General features: G+C 46.9%; 1 protein-coding gene across 3 annotated transcripts in view; it reads right to left on the bottom strand.

Moving 5' to 3' along the window:
• The window catches only part of IGDCC4 (immunoglobulin superfamily DCC subclass member 4), a 174407-nt gene that overhangs the window by 90118 nt on the left and 60347 nt on the right, over positions 1–23942 (bottom strand). For 2 of the 3 annotated variants that reach the window (XM_067555562.1, XM_067555563.1), the window contains exons 2-3: positions 23212–23541; positions 1299–1440 (exon numbers count right to left, since the gene is read on the bottom strand). In XM_067555562.1, coding sequence (XP_067411663.1) covers positions 1299–1440; positions 23212–23541 — 472 coding nt within the window. The remainder of the gene's footprint in view (positions 1–1298; positions 1441–23211; positions 23542–23942) is intronic. The other variant, XM_067555564.1, reaches the window with a different exon arrangement.

Below are 23942 nucleotides of genomic sequence, written 5' to 3'. Positions count from 1 at the left end.
AACACTTATTTTTCTTCTCATACGAAGCAACAGCCTCCCACAAGCCTTCAGATCACCGCATGACAACCTCAAGGATATAAGCAGCTATTCTCACAGAAACACTCTTTGTTCCCAAATCATTTCTGAATCTTGTTGATTTTTTTTTAATCCCTTCCTCCTCCTGCTCATCGCATGGATTTAATTTCCCTCTGAGGGAATGGCTCTTTCTGCAGAAAAGGAGACCTGTCGAACTTTAAGGGACTGAAGGACAACATTGTCATTAGATCCAGAGAGAGCTGTACAGTCTGCAGATCAGCCACCAGCTCCCGGAGTCGTCTTCTCCTTCCCACACCAGGCACAAAGGAGCAGGGCAGAAGGATTTTTTAAAATTATTTATTCATGTGTTTTGCTAACAAGAAGTCCACCTTCTGATTGGATGGTCCCAGAGGATCCACTCAAAGAACCTTTAAGTCCTTGTTGTATCTCTGAGGGGAAAAAGGTTAAAAAAAAGAGAATTTGGACAGGCTGACCAGGAAAGTCTTCAGAAGCAAAATCTGCATTCAGTTCCACCTGTGAAACACCACACCCCACAGTGCACAGCGTAGTGACAACCACGCAGTCTCAGTTGGCCATGGATTTATTACACAACACCACCGTAGGCACCAACCCCGCAAAGACACACGTGCGTAACTCTACGCATGGCAGGTAGACCCACTGCAGTCAACAGGCTACTCATTGTGCAGGAAGTTGCGCACGCGCTCGTGTGTTTAACGCGCACGCGCAGGATCAGGGCCTTTCGCTATTAAAACTGGACAGAACATCAAATATCTGTCTTTCCTTGACACGCTTTACGCCGTTTGTCTCCTCTGCCATTTCTCTCAGCTTCCGTTGCCATAGCGTCCATGTCCCAGCCAATCATTAAACACACCGAATAAGCAAAAGGATACTTACAAACCATCAACAGTTGGTTCACTATTGCACACAGCCCTTTGATAAATGGACAACTGGCAAATTTTTGTTTATTAGTCAATTTCACTTCCATGAAATTATCCTTCACAACTTGTGCAGTAGCTCTAATGTGGCAAATGCTGCAGAGGCAGGCATATTCAGGGGGAGGGAAATAAAAAAGATGTTTCTTTTCTTTTTTCAAAGTTTTATGGATATATTTCTGCTGGTTCTGAGCACGTTTGTCTTTATAAAATCTAAATTTTAGGTCCAAAACTGCCCTGATGCTGCTTCTTAAATTCCAGATTTTTATAAAAGACACTCATCTTTTAACTTTTATTATTATTAACCCAAGAAAAACACTGGCCACTCACCTGGACTCTGCAGGAACTGCCACTTGATCCTTCTCCCAGGTGATGACGGGGGAGGGCAATCCTTCGATCCGACACTCAAATCGGGCCATACCATTTTCTTCCACTGTCTGAGACTCTGGCTGTTGAAAAAACCGCGATAAACCTGGAAAAGAGAAGAGAAGAACGTTAAATTCCTTGGAATTTTTGCTCTGAGAAACAAATACATTTTCAACTGTTTGAGAAGCTATATCAGAAAAGAAGAGAATTAATGTTTTCCTAACACATATGAAACTATAATAATGCAATGTACAAGCTAGAAAGACTCCTACTATGTGGCAACTTGGGACTACAAAATAGCCAGGCTGGACAAGTGAAACTTAATTCCTCTCGGTCCTCCAACCCACTGGCTGGCATGCCCTTAACAATCCTGGGTGCATTACCAGAGGCATCTGAACATGCAAATTGGCCTCCTGCCTCATTTTTTCTGTGACCGTAACTGAATGGCAGACGTAGCAGGTCTTTTATCTGCTTGCCCAAATGCTTTGCTAAATGGCCCTTTGGTTTCCGTTCATCCCGTTAGAAATGGGGATAACTATGAGAGACAACCAAATCCGAGACCCAGGTTGTTCTTGAATGAGCCACCAAATCTGTACAGAGAGGGTTGAATTTCACCCATCGAGGGTTCAACTCTGCCCAGTACAAGGGTTGCATATACTAGTGTAAAGCAAGGAACCCGCTTGTGCATTAATTTGTATTACATTAGCACCTAGAGGCAACAGCCAAGGTCAGACCCCATTGTGCTAGGCGCTGTACATACACACAGTGAGACTCAGTCCCTGCCCCAAAGAGTTTATCAGCTAAGTAGCGGAGAGAGACACAGGGGCATGATTATTGCCATTGTCTGGATGAAGACCTGAGGCACTGAAAGGCGAAGTGACTGGCCCAAGATCACACAAGGACTGTGGCAAAGCCAGGGGCTGAAAGCTGCCTACTGAGTGACAGGCCAGGGCTTTAACCACCAGGCCGTTCTTCCTCTCACCAAGGAGGCCAGCTTTAGTAGGAGTGAGGCCAAAGAGGAGAGCATGAACCTAAATGCCTTGTTACAACGAAGAGCGCTGTGTTTCAGCCCTTCCCTCCTAAAACACACCTCTTCTCTGCCCAAGCCTTGCCTTCTCTTGTCAAGTTTTGCTCCTCAGGGCTTCAGACCTGCTTCTGCCCTTACTTATACCGTGTCACCCACGGTTAGTGTCCATTCCTGCCCGCCTTGGGTCTGATCCTTCTCCCACTAAAGTGCAATGCACAACTCCCACTGAGATCACTGCCATGAATCACAGCTTCTTTCTGCTCGCTGCTCTGCCTCACACGAGGACCTGCAGGATCAAGGCCACAGAAACGTGCATCGATATATAAATTTGGCCAGGCTCTGAAATAAGGCACCGCTAACATTTCTTACTCACACAATGGACTTTTGGACACCACACGCAGGCATCCTTAATGGGCTGTGGAAGGCTTTTATTCTCCTCAGCCCGAAGAGTTAGAATTGGTTTTAAATGCGTCTCTATTAAACTGCCTATTGCGTTAAACCTATCCTGCCTTACAGGAGCAAAGGTCTAAGATAGAAAACATGGAAATCTGTTGCTGGGCCCAGCATAAACTTACACTCAGAAGGCTGAACTTTTATCTCCCAAGAGTGATCTTTTCACATTCGTGTGACATTATTTGTTAGACTGATTTATCACTCCTCCCAAAACAAGAATTGTCATTGGAGAATCTGGTTTTCTAAAACCCTGGAAATAGAAATGTGGTGGAGGGGGGGTCTTTTATTTTTAATTATTTGTTGCTACTGCATAGATAAGGGTCAGTTATCTATTGAAAACTGTCCCACAGGGACACACACACACTCTCTCTCTCTCTCTCTCACACACACACACACACACACACACACACACACACACACACACACACACACACACACACACACACACACACACACACACACACACACACACACACACACACACACACACACACACAATTCAGGCTGAAACATGAGAAAGGGTGTCAGTCAAAAAAAAAATCACAATTTACAAAATCATTAGCGTGTCTGTTGGCTTGTAGTTTAAAACTGGGTGTGTACATACAACAAAACAACAACAACAACAAAAGGCAATTTTTGTGATTCTTATCCTCTGGCCAAGTCACCTTAGTTCAGACCCTGCCCAGGATACCACGAACAACTCCAAAGGAAACTGGACAATTCCCCTGCCTTCTTGGGCTTCTCTGCTTACAAAAGCCTATCTCTGGGCTCCCTCCCACCCCAGCCTGTTCTGCTCCATGTAAATTTCCCTCCATAGGAGCATCCTGCCTTCTCCACTGTCTCTCTCTCTAGATCTTGCCCCTTTCTTCACGGCCCGCCAAGGGGACTAATTCTGTTCCTGTGGCCTTCTTTAGTCTGTCGAGCCCAGGCCTTTCCGGGTGGGTGGGGGGAACTCCCTTCTGCCTCTTTCCTGGGTCTTCCCTCCACGGCTGAGCTCCCTCAGGGTCTGTCTACACTGCGAATAAAAACCCGTGGCTGGCCCATGCCAGCGGACTCAGGCTCACGCTAAGGGTCTGGTGAATTGCAGTGCAGACGTTCGGGCTCAGGCTGGAGCCCAGGCTCCAGAACCCTCCAAGATAGGAAGGCTCAAGCCCAAACCTCCACACCGCGATTAAACAGCCCCTTATCCCCAGTCCCTTAGCCTGAGTCAGCTGGCACAGGCCAGCTGCGGATTTGTAACTGCAGTGCAGGCCTACCCTCAGGCTACTTTTAAGGCCTAGCTCGGCCTCTTCTGGCCAGGAGGCAGTTAATTAATCGTATACAGTACAAAACAGGGAGAAAAAACGCCCAAGCCTGGAGAATATGCATTATACGAATAGCCTGCTGAACATTCAGCCCCGCTTAGCTGAGGACGGGGTTAGCGGCGGCATGGTGAATTTTCCAGGGGGAATTTTCTTTGCATGTGAAACAACTTTAAAGAAACAAAACAAACAAACAAATGTCGCTTTCTTGGAAGGGTTTGAAAACAAAGTGGCCCATTAAGGCCCCAGCTCAGCCACACATTTAAGTATTTGCTTACATCCATCCCCACCACACATAAGAGCAGCTAACATCATAAATAATAATAATAATACCCAGCTCACGTGTAGCACTTTTCATTAATAAAACTCAATCCGTTTTACCAATGAGGTCAGTATCATTAGCTCCATTTTACAGGTGGGGAAACTGAGGCACAGGGCTGGGAAATGCCTTGACTAAGGTCACCCAGCAGGTCAGTGGCAGAACCCAGGTCTCCTGAGTCCCAGTCCAGTGCTCTGCCCATTGGGAGACACTGCCTCCCCATGTATTTAGTTTCTATTGACTTCAATAGGACTTAAGTACATACTTAAATATGTTGCTGAATCAGGGCCATAATGTTTAAAATATAACACAGACAATGCACTGGGGTCCAAGCACACTTCACAGCCCTGTCTACACTAGGAAAACAACCTGTTGTTGACAACAGCTGTTAACAATGGATCCTGTCCTTAACTCTTCTCAGCTGGTGTTAAAAATGGTTTGGCCACTAGTACAGACAGGGCCAAATCATTTTTAGCTCTCTTTAAAGCCTGCCAGACACCACATTCCTGAAAAGGTCAAGGGGTAGGAAGAGGGGACGGAGAGCCGGCTGTTTTCGCAGAACAGCAATAAAATCAATCCATTTAATTTAAACAAAAGATGAAACGTAGGAGACAGCTGGGCTAATGTTCCATTTATTAACCACACACCTGGGGGCAGATCCTCAGGCAGTCCACTGGAGCTGTGCTACTTTACATCGGCTGAGGATCTGCCCCGGATTTATGAAATGCAGGTATGTCCTGTCTTCACACACAGCAACAACTGCTCGCACACAGTGCTCAGTCTTAGTAAACACCCCAGCCCGGACCAGTTTTTATTCACTTCAGGCTCCGTTCTTTTTTGGTAGCTCTCCGGCTGTTATCGATGGGGCCGGGGTGTATTTTGTCCATGGCGAGGTTATTACAACTGATAAAGCATGTAGCAGTGGATGTTAAATTAGCAGGGATCTGATTATTGAGACCCGTGTATCCAGGAGGATTATGTTCACTATTTAACACGAGCAACAGTGATGTTGTTTCCTTCTCTCCCATGAATCACTAGCTCCCTCATTCACAAAAAACATCCCTATTCAGGACAGCGTGTGCTTAAATCCCACTGAAGTCACGCTCCCATTAAACGCTGTCCTAAATCCAAGCTTAGATAAAGCAAAAGATCCTCTCCACCATAAACTAAGTAAGGGAAGACGGGAGGGCACAGGATGTACGTTTTCATGCTCTACCTTCTAAGGGCCTCTTTCCTCTGATTTCAGTGAGCCCTGGATCAGGCACCAGTTTGAACCTGCTCAAGTCACCAGCACCGGAAAGCAGCCGGCAGCATCAGCCTCGTACTGTGTCTGCACCACGAGAATTACTTGCCCAAGTCCAGTGCCTTTGCCGGCAGTCTCAGAAGGGCAGCCAAGGGCCGACCAGCAAACCCTTCCTTCGAAAAGTGGCCCCGCCAGAGCAGAGCCGAGACACTACCCGGGCAGTCAGTGGCGAAGCGTTGTGCTGCCACCTGCGACACACCAATGGTACGCCCTGCGCTCTCTGGGCAGCCTGCAAGGGGAAGCTTTGCCCATCGCAGACGTTGCCAGAGAGTCTGTTCTTTCACACACAGCGGAGATCGCGCGTGGGTGGACGCAGACCCATCAGCCGGGTCGCCCCGCTCTGTCCTGCCACAAGGCCGGTAACCGCTATTTAGCCACGTGGAGCGTCCAAGTCGCGGCACACGAACGTTTTCACACCTGGCCACTGAAGTGGATCTCTTCCGGTCCCCTCGGCCGCCTGGCTCAGGACACGGCCCGCTCTTCAACAAGCAAAGCCAGGGCTGAGAACGTCCCCAGGAGCAATCTCCCCTTGGGATACGGATGGGCCTGACTAAATCCTGCCACTGATTAAAGAGGGCAGTGCCACCCCCACACAACAAAACAGTGTGTGTAAGACACACCAGAACCGCCAGGCCCAGCAACCGAGTGGCAGCTCCTCGCCAGGGGATCTGAGCTTGGTCCCAGGGCCAGCGGAGATGGGGAGGGTGAGAGGAGCAGCATGTTTAGCTCTCCTTCCCCCTGCCTTTCCAGAGGCTAATTTTGTGCTGCTTTCTAGCACCTGCTGCAGAGCAGTGGTGGCAGGATCCAGAAGCAGCAGCTTCCAGCCTTCCTGGGCAGAGACCCTGGCTCCAAAGCACCCGCTGGAACGGTGAAAGAAGCGGGTGGTCAGAGGGGAAATGAGGAATCTTGTTCCCCTGACCGGAGAAAAAAAACAAGTGCTAGGCAGCGTGAACAGGGTCTCTCTGGTTCCTTCGCGGGCCAAACCGAAACTCTGGATCCGAGCACCTAAACTTTGGGGAAGCCTGAGATCAGGCTCCAGACGCCCCAGGCCAGACTCCCCTGCTCCACAGACGATTACTGCTCCCCAGGGAACGTTAACATTTAACATACCGCAGAGTCATCTTGATACTTTCAACTCCCCAGATTCACAGTGCTTCTCCGAGAAGAGTCTCCTAAAAGGTCCATTTTCCAAGCACCCAGCCACGCGGGCTCTGCTCATACAAATCAAAGTTGCAGACTGCGGTTCCTGGCCCTGGCATTTTCCGGTTTTCGACCAGAAAGTCCAGTCGAAAAGGGGACTTGACAGGGTCCGGTCAGTAGATTTGACTGAGTTTAGCTGGAAGCCTTCATTCCGCCTTGCAATACTGCCATGAAAACTGACCAGCCCAGCCTTAAAGCCTACTTCCCCCTCCTTTCCCGGGACGATGATTCGAATGAAACACTTCATATTTTACCCTCCAGTCACAAAAGTTACCCACTGCAGGAGAGTGGGGACCATTTTGCAAGGCTGCCTTAATATAAAATGGCAACACCCTGCACTTTTATTAATGGAACATTCAAACTAAGTACACGACTCTCGGCTGACATTTTACACTCAGCTGGAGCTAAGCCCCTTCTGATCATACTTTTAACCCCATATCTAGAGGTGACTGCAGTACAGTGAAATGCCTATACCCCACCCTTCTCCCCAAATGTCAGTCTGATCAGTACAGAAGGCTCTGAGATTGGAAAGATTCCCTGCCAGAGACATTATACCCTGGCCAGGAAATGCCGTCTATGCGTGGAATTCTAGCCTTCTAAAAATGCCTCTCTGCTCTTTCGCACTGCATTTTGCCACCAAATTCCGTCTCCGTTTATTTTCTCCCTTCGTTCCTTTAATAATTACTAGTATTTATTTCTACAATGGTGGCATCCAGAGGTCCAGTGGGACACTGTAGAAACCCACTGTCACACAACCCCAGCCTGAAAGCTTACACGCTAAATAGACTAGACAAGCAAAGGGGAAGCAGAGGCACAGAGAGATGAAGTGACTTGCCAGAGGTTACCCAGCACGCTAGTAGCAGAGCTAGGAATGGAACCCAGGTCTCCTGCATTCGATGAACTCTCCACACTGCCTGTCTTAAGTTTTGTAGGATCTGCTCCTGCTCCTCTTGCACACACCAATCTCCCAATGACTAATAATGACATGCAGAGCCTTTGACCTTTAGTTTTCTGCTTCCAGGCCAGAGCAGCGGTGACTCAAAGTAACATCTGGTGACTGTCCAGCCACCTGTGTGTGCAATGAATTGGTAGTCTCAGTATAGATCCCCAAAGCCCCACTGCAATAACTGAAGTGGTTGTAAGCGATCTGTGCCTACTCCAAGGAGTAAATGGACCAAGGAGTGAAACTACCCTCTCAGGCTGGGGGTGCTCATTCCAGGATGGGTAAGAAGCAAACTGGTGGGCAAGGAGCAAAGCTCACACTGCCATTCCACGGGTGGCTCTGTAGTGAGGATTTTGCTCTCTGGGGCGGCCAGGCTGGGATCTTTCATCAACACTTAAATGTTCTGTGACTCTTTGGGGGGAAAAAAGTGACTCCACTTCTGCATGTCCTTTAAATATCACTGGACGTGCAATTGAACTACAATTACTACTCTGTCAAGCAAACGGACCGGAGGCGAGACAAGCCTGCAGGCAAGTTTCTATCTATTGCTCCTGTCAGCTTGTGTGACTCTCCTAGCACAATTTCAGGACACCTGTGACACAGATTACACATTATGCGTAATAATAATAATAACAATAATAATGCAGCAACACCCATTTTCAGCTTCTGCTGGCAGAAACGTGACACACTACAGCACCACCCCTTCGAGACCCAGCAAACATCTTCGCCCGCCAGTTACAATTACTGTAATTGTATAGCTCCTCCCTCGTGCAAGTGTTTAAAGCAAATTAACAGCTTTCACAAACCTTTACAAGTGTAGTGATTAACCAGTAGAGAGAGAGACCCTTCCGCAGCAAAAACAACACACTTCCTAGTTTCACCTTAGGGGTATTTAGGGTTCTGAGAAACCTGGAAATCTAATTAATTGACCAACCCTCTATTTACATAATAAACAGACTTGAATTAGGAATCGTCCCAGATTAACTCTGTCTCATTTGTAACAGTAATCCCCAAAATCAGTGTATTGATTCTGCCATGTGACCAGGGCATCACTTTTTGTATCCCTGATGCATGGCATGTGACTGACAGCAGTAAATAAAGATCGGACTCTTACCAGCCCTCGTGCAGGTCGGATGCAGTGTCGTTGTAGCCAGCCCGTATCAGTCCCAAGATATTCCAGAGACAAGGTGGGTGAGGTAGTATCTTTTATTGGACCAACTTCTGCTGGTGAGCGAGACAAGCTTTCTGGCCCAGACCTGAACAAGAGCTGTGTGTGGCCAGAGCCCCCGCATGGTGGGGGAAAAGGTACACTTTACCGGGGGTCCCTGGGGGGGGCCCGGCCCAGGCTGCAACCCCCATTACCATGAGGAAAGAATGGAAAGGTTCTGCAGCGGGACATTTGCTTTCTGCTGAATCCAGTAGCTGAACCTGGGGATGAAACGGTTCTCCACGATGTGAGGCAGTCCGAAGGCAGCAGAGACTTGAGTGCAGCCGGCGTTTGAAGGGTTAATGAAACCTACATGCTGCATAAAAGGAGCACTGGTTCAGGTGCAATTTTGGGTCCTATGTCAGCCCCACAAGGCCGTAACCATAGAAATTTTCTGCCATGCTGCGAAGAAGTCACAAGTAGAACCTGCCACAACAGCTGAGAGCAGCACCATCTTTCTGAAGGAAAAAGAAGAAGGTCATGGCTGCATCAAAATGAAGGTGCCATAACTGCACCTTCAGAAACCTTTCTAACCGTGCAGCTTGTCCATGAAACAGCAGAGCTCCTTTACATACCGGCCATGGCAACAGCTGATAATGTGACAGAGAGAAAGCTGGTCTGAACCTCCCCATCACTCCTTTCCAAAACAGAAGAGTGGGAATGTGCCTGATGAAATTAAAAGGCATTTAAACCAAATACTGAGACGAGTATGTTTTTAAATGCGGTGTATAAACAAACTGTCACAGGATATTACTGAGTTTCAAAAACGTTCAGACGTTTATAACAATAATATCAGCAGTTGCAATTACACTAGCTAAGATACAAATCAAATAGGCTTTCGATATCAGTGCTTCAGGGCATATAGTGAGCGCACCAACTGGGGGTCAGGAGGAAATTTCTTCTGTGTTATAGTGTTGCACAATTAAGCACCTTGTGAGGGTTTCCACCTTTCTTTAAAGTATCCAGTACCAGCCACAGTCAGACAGGATGCTTGGCTACATGCTCTGTTCTGACAGAGCATTGGTTTTCAACCCCAGCGGTCCGCAGACTTTGTCTAAGATTTCCAAAGGGGTCCACACCTCCATTCGGAATATTTTAGGGGTCTGCAAATGAAAAAAAGTTGAAAACCACTGCGATAAAGCGATTCTTATGGCTTTACATGGGACAGGTAGCCCATGCATCTTGGCAAATATGATCCCACAAAGGAGATGAACTTTCGTCCGGCATGTCCTCTCTTCTTTTAACAATAGCTGGCACAAGCCCCTAAACTAAGAAAGAAAATGCTAGGTCCTGACTGCTGACATTGGATTCCTTGTCACCTGGCCAGGCTCGTACATAGCTTCCAAACTGAGTCACTTTCACACTTTCCTGGTGAGACAGACTGTCTGTTCTGATCGGCCTCTTGCAGACTTTCGACTCATTTCCGTCTGATGCTTTCCCTTCTCCGGCATGGGAGCCAAAAGCCCTTATAAATGGAAATGTCACAGTGGTCCCAAACGTCTGGGACTATTTGGAGAGAGAAGTGGGCTCCTGGGAGCCTGCACCACAGCCGCTGTCTCAGGTTTCCAGCAAAATCCACGGGCGCGGCTTACTGACTCTGCAGGAGACACGCGACCTGACTGCCCCCCTTAGCTGACCCTCACTGTGCGGAGTGAAATATACCATTCAGTAGATTTCTAGGCAGCAAAGATGATCTGCTTAAAGCACAGGACTGTGGGCAGGACAAGATGTGGTCTATCCCCAGCTCTGCTACGGGCTTGATGTGTGACTTTCAGCAAGTCATGAAAGGTTCATCCAACTCCCTTAGACGTCAGAGTCCTTACACTGATTTCAGTGGGCGTTCCTAGCTTTAGTGCCTTGCTTTGCTTGTGAAGATGATGTTTACCTACCTCACATGGCATCACAAAGCTAAATTCATGACAAGCCCTGGAGATCTGTTGATGCTATATGAGGGCCAAGTATTATTATGATCAAAAAAAGTCACAGAGCCACATTCAGGGTCTGCAACGCAGGCCCATGCAGCGAGAGAAATACACCGCCTGCCAGGAGCAAAAGGTCGCTGGCTGACATCTTCTCTCCCTCGCCTTCTAGGCAAGTCTTGTTCTATCATCTAATATTAATCAGCCTTGCCTGATGCAATCAGTATGAAGAATAAATCCATCTGCATGCAAATAAGTTCTGATGGAACATATTCTGCTCCCATAGAACCAGATCTCTTGGAATACTCCACTCGCACAAAACGAATGCTAATGTAGCAAACGCTTCTCTCCAGCCTGCAGAACAAAATGAGCTGGGGGCTGCATTTCGTTAATCAACTTCCTCGTCACCCTCAATTCAGAAATAAATAGGTTATGTCAGGTGCAAATGCTCGCTGGAGAAGCAACACTTTCCACGGGCAGATGGTAATAAAATGAGACATATGAATACACACATGAGGAGCAACAGGTTTCAGACAGTTCATCTGAATGCCATGTGACAGAGCATGGCAGAGGGGGCGGGGGCGGGGGGTGGGTATTTGTCCATATTCTTCCAAATATTCATTTTTTAAAATCTAGAAACAAAACTTTGGGGAACTTTTTTTGGGTTAGGATGTTTCCCTGTTTCTGAGCCAGTATTTTTTCCATTGGGGTGCCCTACAGGGCCCCAGTAAAAATCAGAGCAGTTAACTGTAGGGCACATTGCTGTACCATATGGTGCAAGTTTTTAGCAGTGAGGCTAATTAACCTTTGGAATAACTTACTAAGGGATGTGGTCGATTCTCCATCGCTTGGAATCCATAGCTCAAAAGATGCCGTCTCATAGACTCATAGAAGATGAGGGCTGGACCTCAGGAGATCATCTAATCCAACCCTCTGCTCAAAGCAGGACCAACTCCAACTAAATCATCCCAGCCAGGGTTTTGTCAAGCCAGGCCTTAAAACCTCTAAGGATGGAGATTCCACCCCCTCCCTAGGTAACCCATTCCAGTGCTTCTCCACCCTCCTAGTGAAAAACTTTTTCCTAATATCCAACCTAGACCCCATACACACTGCAACTTGAGACCATTGCTCCTAGTTCTGTCATCAGCCACTGTCACTGAGAACAGCCTAGCTCCATCCTCCCTGGAACCCCTTTTCAGGTAGTTAAAGGCCACTATCAAATCCCTCCTCATTCTTCTCTTCTGTAAACTAAACAAGCCTAGTTCCCTCAGCCTCATAAGTCATGTGCTCCAGCCCCCTAATCGTTTTTGTTGTCCTGCGCTGGACTCTCTCCGATTTGTACACATCCTTCCTCTAGTGGGGGGCCCAAAACTGGACACAATACAAGATATGCTGTAGTTCAACCACAAGGTACTGGGGTCAATGCGGGAACTGCCCGGTGAAGTTCAAGGCTGCTGTTGTGAGAGGCGGGGAGGGTCAGACTAGATTATCACAATGCTCCCTTGTGGCCTTACAAGCTATGATCTATGCTCCGCACAGTTTATTTGCTTTTACAGTCTTTGAAATAAAATTAAGTGCTGTGTAAGGTGAGAAACTTCCTGTCCGGTCCGAGGGAGGTGTGAGGCAGGCAGGCAATCCTGCACTGCCAGCGGGAAGGGCTAAATGGACACAAACTGGCATTTCCATCCCTAACCGCACGATTTGCCCATGGTCTGTCCGCTCTATGCTGGTCTTTATCCTGTCCAACCCCCAGCACTTCACAAGCCCCAAAAGCCCCCCGGTTTATTAAATACCGCTAGTACCTATTTATCTAGCACTGCAGATGTACGCGGAAGGAAGAGAAAATGGGAGGAGAAATGGTCTTTGGGACACTGTTTGCCTAATGTTTTCTAAGCAAACCAACTGGTTGACAAAGAAGCCCAATAAACTGATAATGGAAAAACTATCGCTCCAGTTCAGCCAAAATGTTATGCACGCTGAGCAGCGTTTGACTTCAAAGGCGCTAGTCACAGAACACACAGTTAAACACAAGTTTCACAGGCTCGGAGTCTATTTTTCCTTCTACTAGTGTGTGTTCCAGTGGGTCTGGATGTCAGGACACCTGGGTTCTGTCCCTGGTCCTACTGCAGAGTCTGGGTAAATGCAAACCAATCCGAGCCTCTGTTTCCCCAGTGGCCAAGAGGGATAATGTTACCTACCTGCTTCACATGCGGTGGTGTGAAGCTACGTTCATTAATAGTCGTTGAGATCATTGGACGAGAGGTACTATAGCACAGAAAAATATGACTGCGTTCACATCATTTTCTAACCTAGCTTAGTTTTTAAGGCAAGGCCTGGTTATTTATTGGCTCTCACATTCTTAAAATAGCTCTGAAGGCAATTTCTGAGGGCAAGGGGCTTTAATCTAGGATATTACTTTGTTTTATTAGTTTAATGTCTCAGATCTTGAAAGATCTTTTTCTGTGCCTGAAATGAATACCAGCCTGAACTGGAGAGCCCTCCCTTTCATCTCCGCTTCCATTTATAAATGGATAGTCACCTTGTGAAACAGCACAGACAGTGTAGGATCTTTGTGACTTAAAACACACAGCTGTTGCCGCTTTGTACTGCCTCTCACTGTCTAGAACTCTTCCCCTCCAGTTCAGAAGGGGGCTGTACAATATATAGTGACTAGTCCTCCTCCTCACAATCTCATCAAAAGATACTGGGCCAAATTCTGCCCTCAATAATACCCAGGCAAACTCCTTGGCCACAATAGGTGTCACTACGGGTCTAATCTCACAAGGCGCTCAGGAAGTCACAGGCGTGCATCCCTCTGGCGGAATGCAACCTATTATTTCGGGCCAGTATTTTTATCCTCTCTAGGGCCCTTTCACGCTCTTTCTCCAGGTATGTCTTCACTGCACAGTTCAGTGGGGTGGTTCTCACCTGGATCTGAGCATCTCTAGCTGTGCAGTAACTAAGTTCTTATGCATCAGAGTCTCTCCACGCGGAGAGAAGAACGATACCTTCAGACTAACAAGAAGGTGTCCAAGTGGGAGGCAACTGCTCCGGCTCAGAGAAGCCCTTTGAAAACAAGACCAGTACATCTGTCACAATTCAATCCAGTACAAGGGATTACTCTGAATGTAAAAATAAAGGAAGCTCTGGAAACGAACATGATTAAGATATTCTGGATGCATGCCCACCCTCTGCAATTCTAGTCTGTCCTGCATTGGAAGCTGACTGTCCTTTGGGGGCCACATATCTCTGGTGTTGATAACAGCTGGCGGATTGAGCATTTATTGTATTCACCCGACATGGGACAGATATTTTTTTTTGTCTTTAACTTTTTACAGAAAGGTCAGTAAAAGGAGCCACACAGAATGGGACGAATCTAGAACCGGATTCCCCTCCCTCCCCGCCAAAACCCCAAAATGTTCATTTTTTGACAAAACCGCAAACTCTTCTGCCGAAAGCAGACACTTCTCATGACGAGCTGAAAAACAATTTCAAAGGAATATTTTCTCTCAGCCCGAGACGAAGCTCCCTTGCCTTCTGCTGCAGGGGATTGGGCAGGAAGGCTTGAGGGCCCAATCCCAGCCCTGCCCAGGGTTGTGCATCTCCTTGGGAAAGGTCAGACTGAGCATTGGAAATCTGACACTCTAACAATTGGGCTTGCTGCTGTTTTTCTCTTGGTCTGAGCTCGCTGATTCGCTGCGCTCCTGCTCTAGCCTTTGAAGACCGCTCTTTCCCCATCCCCCTACCTTTTCCTTTAGGTCCAAAACCAGCCTGCCTGTTTCTGTGTAATTTCCCAGGCAATCTGAGTCAGAAGCAAACCCAGGCTCTCCTCCCTCACCAACAGGGGCAGGGATCAGTTTTGTAAACTGCGGCACAAATCTCCGTTGTGCACGTCAATGGTTTTCCCCTCCACCCCTTTATACTTTCCTTGCTTTGCAGCAAATGACCTGGAGCCAAGAGGAGGGGGAAAATATCACCAAGGCATCGTGGGAGAGATGTAGCGAAGTTGCTTAGTTTGGGTTAGACAACCGTGGGCCTTTCCCAGTTCCACAAAGTCCTGGCCCGTTTGGTGTTGTTTGCTAACCTCGAAATGGCCAACAAACTTCACGTGGCAATTTCGTCATTAGAACTGCTTCAGCAGCATCTTCAACCAGTTCATTTGGGGGAGCGCCTCCGCTGGCATAAGCTGCCATTGCTCCATTGACTTCATTAGGACTGTGACAATTTACGCCAGATGAGGAGGTGCCTCTTGGTTTATGAACAGCTCCCACAGAGGCGCCGGTAGCGGGAACTCTCAGATCCCTTGGCACGCTACACTGGCCGGATCTCACTCCCCTTGCTAATGCAAATGGCCCCATTGAGGCGCTGAGCTCTTCTAGGACTGGCTGTAGCATGCTGCAGTAGCTACCACGGGCTCAAGATGGAACGACCAGCTGCAGCCTGACGTCAGTTTCAGATCTAGCAGACGTGTGCACTGGGTTCTAAGCGTTTCAGTGGCTTGTCTGAAAGGACCTTTCCACAGAAGCCCCCGTCTGGTTTTTAAACACACACCAGGGCCCGGGGATTGCCTTTTAAAAAGTCCATGCTCCCTCACTGCCCACGCACCACTGCTGGAATTATCAACACCGTCTCTTCCAGAATTCCAGTACACAAACCAAAAGGCATGCTCGGGAAACTAGAACGCGTTTGGGGTCAGAGTTACACGCCAGGCAATGCTGTGTACAAATGCACAACGTGGGTCCAATTGAAGTTGCTTTTTTAAAGGTAGTTTATTATATTTCCCCAGCACATCTGGGACTCTGCAGCAGGCTGTCATTATAAATTCCTCGGCCAACACGAACAGTCAATCTTCCCAGCAGCCTTTATATTTTATTGACGGAGGCACATACCAGAAAGTCACCTGGCCAGCCCGACCAGTTCTGCCCACACTGGCACCACTAACCCCAGCATCCAAGCTGAGGTTAAGGAAACAAACACACAGGGCTGCCAGAAACAAGAAAAAGAGCGTGTACAGCTTTTGAACTTTTCAAGTGATATGTTCCTGTAAATCCTTACTGCTTTATTGAGGGTTATCCATTACCAAGAACACTAATAAACTTACAGTAACTTATTACCAGCAACAAGTTATTAAGCAATGCCAATTTCAGAGCAAGCCTGATGTAAGGACTGTAAAAGTAACTGTTTCTAATTACAGTCAGTGGGTGCCTCCTACCACAGCTGGAATTAAAGGGACACCACAGTTTTAGTTTAAGCCCAACATTTAGATGTTGTGAAATTATTTTAAGGAATCTAATATTAACAGGAAGGTTTGGTAGCTTAAAAAATACAACGGAAACAGTTTTTTTGCTAGCTTTTTGTGTGCGAGAAGGGAGAGATATTTAAACACACCTGTACAATGTTGGGAGTCCTAAACACCTACATCAGCAGTGTGTCGGTGCACCTGGCTGTCTGTCTAGCCATTCTGCACTCAACTTCATGGGGGATTATTAGTTAAATTGGAAAAGCGTCCCTCCCCAGTCCTTTGTCTCCTTCCGGGCAAGGTGGCCACCCCTCCTTGTCTCCACCTGCCGTAACCTGTTACAACCTGTAGCAGCTGGTGATTGACCCAGGACAGGGGGTCCTGGCCATTGTTTGTGTACGTGTAGCCGGGGAAGGCCCATCCGCTCCATAGTGGTCTCTGAAATGATCACACACCTGGGTCCCATCACCGAAATACATGAGTAACATATGGGGGGAAACGAGGTACACACACGGCACGCAGAGAACGTCTCCACTTCGTCACAGCCGTGAAAAAAGCTAATGCAGTCTTAGGATGCCTGAGGCGAGGTGTTTCCAGTGGCGATAGAGAGGTGTTAGTACTGTTATACAAGGCGCTGGTGAGACCTTATCTGGAATACTGTGTGCAGTTCTGGTCTCTCATGCTTAAGAAATCTGAATTCAAACTGGAACAGGTGCAGAGAAGGGCTACTAGGATGATCTGCGGAACAGAAAACCAGCCTCATGAGAGGAGGCTCAAAGAGCTTGGCTTGTTTAGACTAACCAGAAGAAGGCTGAAGGCAGATATGATTGCTCTCCATAAATACGTCAGAGGGATAAATACCAGGAAGGGTGTTTAAGTTCAGCGCCAATGTGGACACAAGAACAAATGGATATAAACTGGCCGTCAGGAAGTTTAGACTTGAAATTAGACGTTGGTTTCTAACCATCAGAGGAGTGAAGTTCTGGAATAGCCTTCCAAGGGGAACAGTGAGGGGTAAAAAAAACCTAACTGGCTTCAAAACTGAGCTTGATAAATGTATAGAGGGGATGGTATGATGGGTCAGCGTAATTTGGTAATTAACTGATCTTTGACTTTGAGGTAAATATGTCAATGGCCTGTGATGGGACGTTTGATGGGAGGGTTCTCAGTTACTACAGAGAATTCTTTCCAGGTGTCTGGCTGGTGACTCTTGCCTACATGTTCAGGGTTGAGCTGATCACCATATTTGGGGTCAGGAAGGAATTTTCCCCTAGGGCAGATTGACAGAGGCCCTGGGAGTTTTTCGCCTTCCTCTGTAGCATGGGGCACCAGTCACTTGCTGCTGGATTCTCTGTACCTTGAAGTCTTCAAACCATGATTTGAGGACTTCAGTAACTCAGCCATAGGTTAGGCGTCTATCACGGGAGCAGGTGGGTGAGGTTCTGTGGCCTGCGTTGTGCAGGAGGTCAGACTAGATGATCATATTGGTCCCTTCTGACCTTGGAGTCTATGAGTCTCTGTACCTGAGCCCCTTTGGAAGCCATTGGATTTTCCTTGTTTACATTTTCTGTTTATTTCAATGAAATATCACTAATGATCTTAGGTTTTCCTAAGAACTTGTTTTACAAACCGTATGGAGTAACTGCACCAAACAGGGTCCCTGGTACTGCCAGGTCTCAGTAATTCATCTAACAGACCATTCACAGCAACCCTCCCCCTCCTCCCGGCTCTTTTCTGACTGCTTTTTGCACAGACTGACTCAAGCAGGAGATTATGCTAAGGAAGGCCTCCCTTTTTCAAGGAAAACGCACACCTTCCATGCTCGCCTATACCATAGTACGCCACCCTTACGTCTCCGCTGCTGCTGGCAGCGCACTGCACCGTCAGAGCTGGGTGGCCAGAGAGCGGCAGCTGCTGGCCAAGATCCGGGAGGATGGTTGGCAGGGGCGTAAACTACTACAGACACAAAAGAGTGGGGCGCAATCAAATACATTTGAGAATCACTGATACACAAGGTCCTTTAAGTTTTATACCCGAAAACAATGCTTACTGAGTGTGGAGCCATGTCCCCCGCTAGTGGTGGCTGGCTGGGTCACAGAGAGCGCTTGCTGAGCCTGCTATGGCTTTGATTGAAAGAGCGGACTGCCGAAAACGCAATATTTAAGATCCAGAAGTCATTGGTTTAATCCCCACTTGGGTTGGCAACCCACACTGGTGTGTCATGCTGCATATAATCAATTAAACTGTTAGCATTTTCTTATAACACGTTCTCTGTCATTTGTGGTGTAGATTTCTTTTTAAGTTACCTATGAGGTTGTGTAACACGTAGCCAATGTATGTGGTTTCACAATCAGAATTTCTTATGTTTTGTGTTTTCTATCCCTTACTGCCATGCATGAAAACCCAAAACAAATGACAGGGGGTAGCATCCATTCAGGAGAAAGAGTGACACTGACTAACTGAGAAAACAGACACAAATATTGTCTCTAAGTTCACAGTACTAGTAAACAACAGCAGGTAAACCATTGTGAGAAAAGTATGATTTTCCAGTTGACAATGTCCTTATAATTATTTGCCGTTTAAACTTTCACTCTGTAAATTCCAACGAACTGCCCAGCTAGGACAGATGCATTGATTTTACTGTACATTTTACAAAAGTGCCACTTAGCTTCTCTCAGTTATTTATCAAAGCACATCTCATTCACTCTATGGAAGAGGTAACTGTTCCATAAGGAACCACATAACAAAACAAAAGCCAACCAACCACATACCACATTATAGGTCACGCCTTTCAATTTCTTAACTTTTTCATACAATCAAATCACTCTTAGTGCAAGAGTCTTCTGCTCTGCAGCACCTGAAGCCGCTTTTGATTGAAGCTGGCCTACAAGCAACTCCCCATTCCCTGCTTTTAAAGGTGTTTTCCCAACATGCATCCTATAGTTGTATAAACTCTCCCTTGGCTTATCTGCAGCGTGGAAGTGGTGGGTACATGCATAACCCAAGCCAGAGCATGCTTGCAGATCCCGGGACCCAGAGAGACTCCGGGACTCCAGGTCTGAGCAGAACGGAAGCAGCCGACGCCCTTTCTGGGCGTGAAAGGGGAAGTCGGCACAAAAAGAGTCCATTTCTCACGTGGCTCCCCAGCGCAAAACCTGGCTCCTTGCCCTTAGAATGGGGCTTCCGAATCTTTAGCACTCAAAGTTTTTAGTTGCCACCTGTGCCAGGATCTCACAGAATTGTTCTTCCCGCCCTGTCTTGAAAGTCTCAATCTCACTGTGGCTCCTCTTTCTAGTTTTGGAGACTCCATGCCCATTAGTGGTCATTTGCTGCTCTGGAGGCCTGGCTCAGCCAGGCCTTCCCCTCAGCCCATACCCAAAGAGTGTGCAATGTGCCCCTTTTGTGCCCTATCCATAGAGACGGCGACTGTTACATCTGCCAGGTAGAGAGCCTGGCTCTTAAGCTCAAGCGGTAGAGTCACATGTTCAATCCCTGGCAACAGCCATCACAGATGCACACTGTTTATATCACGGGCCCTGAAGTTCTTTATCCCTATATTATAACTTACACACAACTCAGCGGATTGAGGCTCTAGTTTAAATGCAGCCCAGATAGAACCTACTGGGGCCCTGATGCAGTTCATAATGCACCTCTTCACCTGTTGTTCTTCCCTTAGCTGTAGGATTTTTTATGGAGATGCTCAGGCCTTTCTGGTTCCTTAAAAGTGCTGTTAGGATGGGAAGGAAGCCAGATAGTCAGTGTAATTAGGCAGGCCAAAGGAGAATTAGAAGAGCAACTAGCTAACAACACGAAAACTAACAGCAAAAAAAAAAAAATAAATTGTGAGTATATAAGAAGCAGGAAGCCTGTCAAACTATCAGTGGGCCTCCTTGATGATTAAAGGAGCACTCAAGAAAGACAAAGCCATTGCAGAGAAGCTAAGTGAATTCTTTGCATCAGTCTCCACCGCAGAGGATGTGGGGAAGATCTCATCCTGGAGCCATTCTTTTTCGGTGACAAATCTGATGGATTGTCCCAGACTGAGGTGTCAATAGAGGTTTTGGAACAAACTGATAAATTAAATAGTAATAAGTCACCCGGGCCAGATGGTATCCACCCAAGAGTTCTGAAGGAACTCAAATAAGAAATTGCAGAACTACTAACTGTGGTATGTAACCTATTGCTTAAATCAGCCTCTGTACCAGATGACTGGAAGATAGCTAATGTGACACCAATTTTTAAAGAAGGCTCCAGAGGCAATCTTGGCAATTACAGGCTGGTAAGCCAAACTTCAGTGCCAGGCATATTGGTTGAAACTATAGTAAAGAACAGAATTATCAGACATATAGGTGAACACGATATGTTGGGGAAGAGCAAACATGGCTTTTGTAAAGGGAAATCATATCTCACCAATCTATTAGAATTCTTTAAGGGGGTCAACAAGCATGGGGACAAGGGCGAGCCAGCCAATAGTGTTCTTGGACTTTCAGAAAGCCTTTGACAAGGTCCCTCACTAAAGGCTCTTAAGCAAACTGAGAAGTCATGGGGTAAGAGGGAAGGTTCTCTCCTGGATCGGTAACTGGTCAAAACATAGGAAACAAAGGGTAGGATAAATGACCAGTTTTCACAATGGAGAGAGAGAGGTAAATAGCAGGGTCATCAAAGGATCTGTACTGGGACCTTTGCTGTTCAACATATTCACAAATGATCTGGAAAATAGGGTAAAGAGTAAGGTAGCAAAATTTGCAGATGATACAAAATTACTCAATATAGTTAAGTCCAAAGATGGCTGTGAGGAATTACAAATGGATCTCACAAAACTGGGTGACTGGCAACAAAACGGTAGATGAAATTAATTGTTAATAAGTGCAAAGTAATGCACATTAGAAAGAATAATCCCAACTATACATTCAAAAAGATTGGGGTCTAAATTAGCTGTTAGCACTTAAGAAAGAGATTTTGGAGTCATCGTGGATAATTCTATAAAAACTTCTGCTCAAGCTGCAGCAGCATTCTGCGAGATCCTGAATGTCAGGAACCGTTAGGAAATAGATAAGACAGAAAACACCATAATGCCACTATATAAATCCATGATACGCCCACACCTTGAATACAGTGTGCACAGTTCTGGTCACCTCATCTCAAAAAAGATATATTAGAATTAGAAAAGGTACAGAGATGAGCAACAAAAATGATTAGGGGGATGGAACAGCTTCCATAGGAGGAGAAATTAAATGGACTGGGATAGTTCAGCTTGAAAAAGAGACAACTAAGGGGTGATATGATAGAGGTCTATACAATCATGAATGGTGTGGAGAGAGAATAGGAAGGAGTTATTTACTCCTTCAACATAACACAAGAAACTAGGGGACACCTGAAGAAAATAATAGGCAGCAGATCTAAGACAAACAAAAGGAAGTGTTTCTTTACCCCGTGCACAGTCAACCTGACTGCTGAATAGCCATGTGGCCTGAACGATCCTCCCACCTGGGGTGGTGGTCCCACTGGACGGGCACAGAGAGCAGAAGCTTGGACCCCAGTTCTTATGCTAGACCTGTTGTATGAACAAAGAGGGCGTCAGTCTCCACAAATGTCAACGTGGCACATTCCAAGGGGACTGTACTGACGTACACATCAGTAACTTAAAAAAAGTAAATCTACGCCAGAAATGACAAAGATCCTATGATAAGAAAACGTTAACAGTTTAATTGATTATATGCAGCGTGACACACCTGTGTGGGCTACCAACCCAAGCAGGGAACAAATCAAGGACTTCTGGAACTTAAATGTTGCGTTTTCTACTGTTTGTGCAAAAAAGGCCCCTGCTCTTTTAACCAAAGCTGTAGCAAGTTCAGCAACCTCTATATATGGCCCGGGGGGATGGGACCTACAATGGCACAGCACAAAGTTTGCAACTAGGGCATGGAATTCTTAGGTAAGGAAGAGAAGTCACAATGTCTGATCCTTTTGCATTATTCAAAGACATGCACAAACCTGATTTTCTTTCCCCGGTTCCCCAGCACAGTCTATTTCAGCATCCACTGTTCTAGAGTATTTTTTTCCCATTTCCCCCACGCCTCCTTTGTGCTAATGCGTGATCCGAATATATGAAAGAAAAGGGGCAAGGACGGACATTTCAAAGACAACAGCTCCTCTCACTCCCCCATGTCTGATGAGCATAAAGCAGTGCTAATTATCCACCGGCTCCCAAAGGAATTAGGTGAATGGTGACACGCAAAGAAAATATTTTGACCTCTGATCTCATTACTCAGGTCCCATGTAAATCACACTCCTAGCTACTCTTCATGCTAACGCTTGGGTAACACTAATTAATACCAACAGCTAATCAAAGTGCATCTCAGGATGTGCCAGTATAATTATATATATACACACGCACGCACACGTCCCAGTATAATTCACCTTAACAAAGCCCAATAACACAGATTCTGAAATAACAGTGGGCATAAACAAGCAATTAAGAAACTGAATAAAAGAGGAAGGACATAAGGTTAGCACAGGATGAAACTGCTTTTTGTCATTGAAGAAATGCTAGAAGGTAGCAGATCCTCCATGCTGTAAGCAGGTGTAGCTCCATTTACTCCCACAGATTTAGGCCGGCTGAGGATCTGGCCTCATCGTCCCTATTAAACCTTTCTTTACAAGTGCAGAACTACAGTGGAGGCTGTATACAGACCGTGTGTCCTGAAACAATGACAAGATAACGTCCCAAAGGAAAAGGCTGGCTTTCTGAGAATAGGAGGAACTTGTCAGGAGGGAATCTGGAAGGGTTCCAGGGGAAATTAAAATGTAACTGGGAGGGGAGAAAAGGAAGACGACGTGGTAACTTATATTACAGACAACCCTGAGGCCCGCTGCTATTTAAAGGAGCCACGTTTGCCGAGACAATTCATTCTCAGCTCTTCAGCCAGGCCACAGAGTCTGTATCAATACCAGACAAATACTTACTTGAAATTCGAACTGCAGCTGTTTGACTGGCCACCACGCCTAAGGAGCTCTGTGAGATGCAGGAGTAATTGCCCTCTGCGCCAGGCCTTTCAGGGTATTTACTGTCTTTAGCAGCCACCAGGGACGATACGAAGAGTGATCCATTGGGAAGCACGCGAAGGTGCTCCTGCTCCACTAATGGGAACCCATTCTTCTTCCAGGTGGTATTGAGCAGCTGCTCGACGGGGGCCAGGTTACAATCCAACACCACAGCTTGGCTCGGCTCTAATGTCACTTTTGCAGAGGCAGCGCTGCAGTTCAGCTCCACAGAATCCCCCTGCAACAGCTTCCCTGAAAGGAAAAGACATTCGGGTTGTCTCCTGCTTTATACAAACGGATGCCACTGGACTTCTCAATTAACGTGGTCGGACATAACAGGCAAAACTTCAGTCCTGCTGGGTGCCCGGCGTCTTGCGGTCACTCACAAGTGGCAGCCCCCATCACGCACCTCTCCCGCACAGCTGAGATGTCACCCATTAAGCTGAGCTAAAGGAATGGCCTCTAGCATCTCTCCGGGCTAGGGTGCCAGCTCTGCAGATAGCCTCTCTGCCTCCTGCGTTGCTGCACCTCTGCTGGATCCAAGTGGGGATTGGGAAGGAGCAGGCAGGAGGCGGCAGAGGTAGCAGTAAGAGCAGCATCAAGCACATGAGACAATGGGGAGCCAGCACAGCCTCTGGCTCTCCTATCTGCCT

This window comes from Emydura macquarii, unplaced genomic scaffold (genome assembly GCF_026122565.2).
Source record: "Emydura macquarii macquarii isolate MOO-44397 ecotype Brisbane River unplaced genomic scaffold, CSIRO-AGI_Emac_v2 contig_1644, whole genome shotgun sequence".
In the NCBI taxonomy this organism is placed as follows: Eukaryota; Metazoa; Chordata; order Testudines; family Chelidae; genus Emydura; species Emydura macquarii.
Note: the sequence above shows the minus strand (reverse complement) of the source record. Positions and strands in the feature narration are given on the sequence as shown.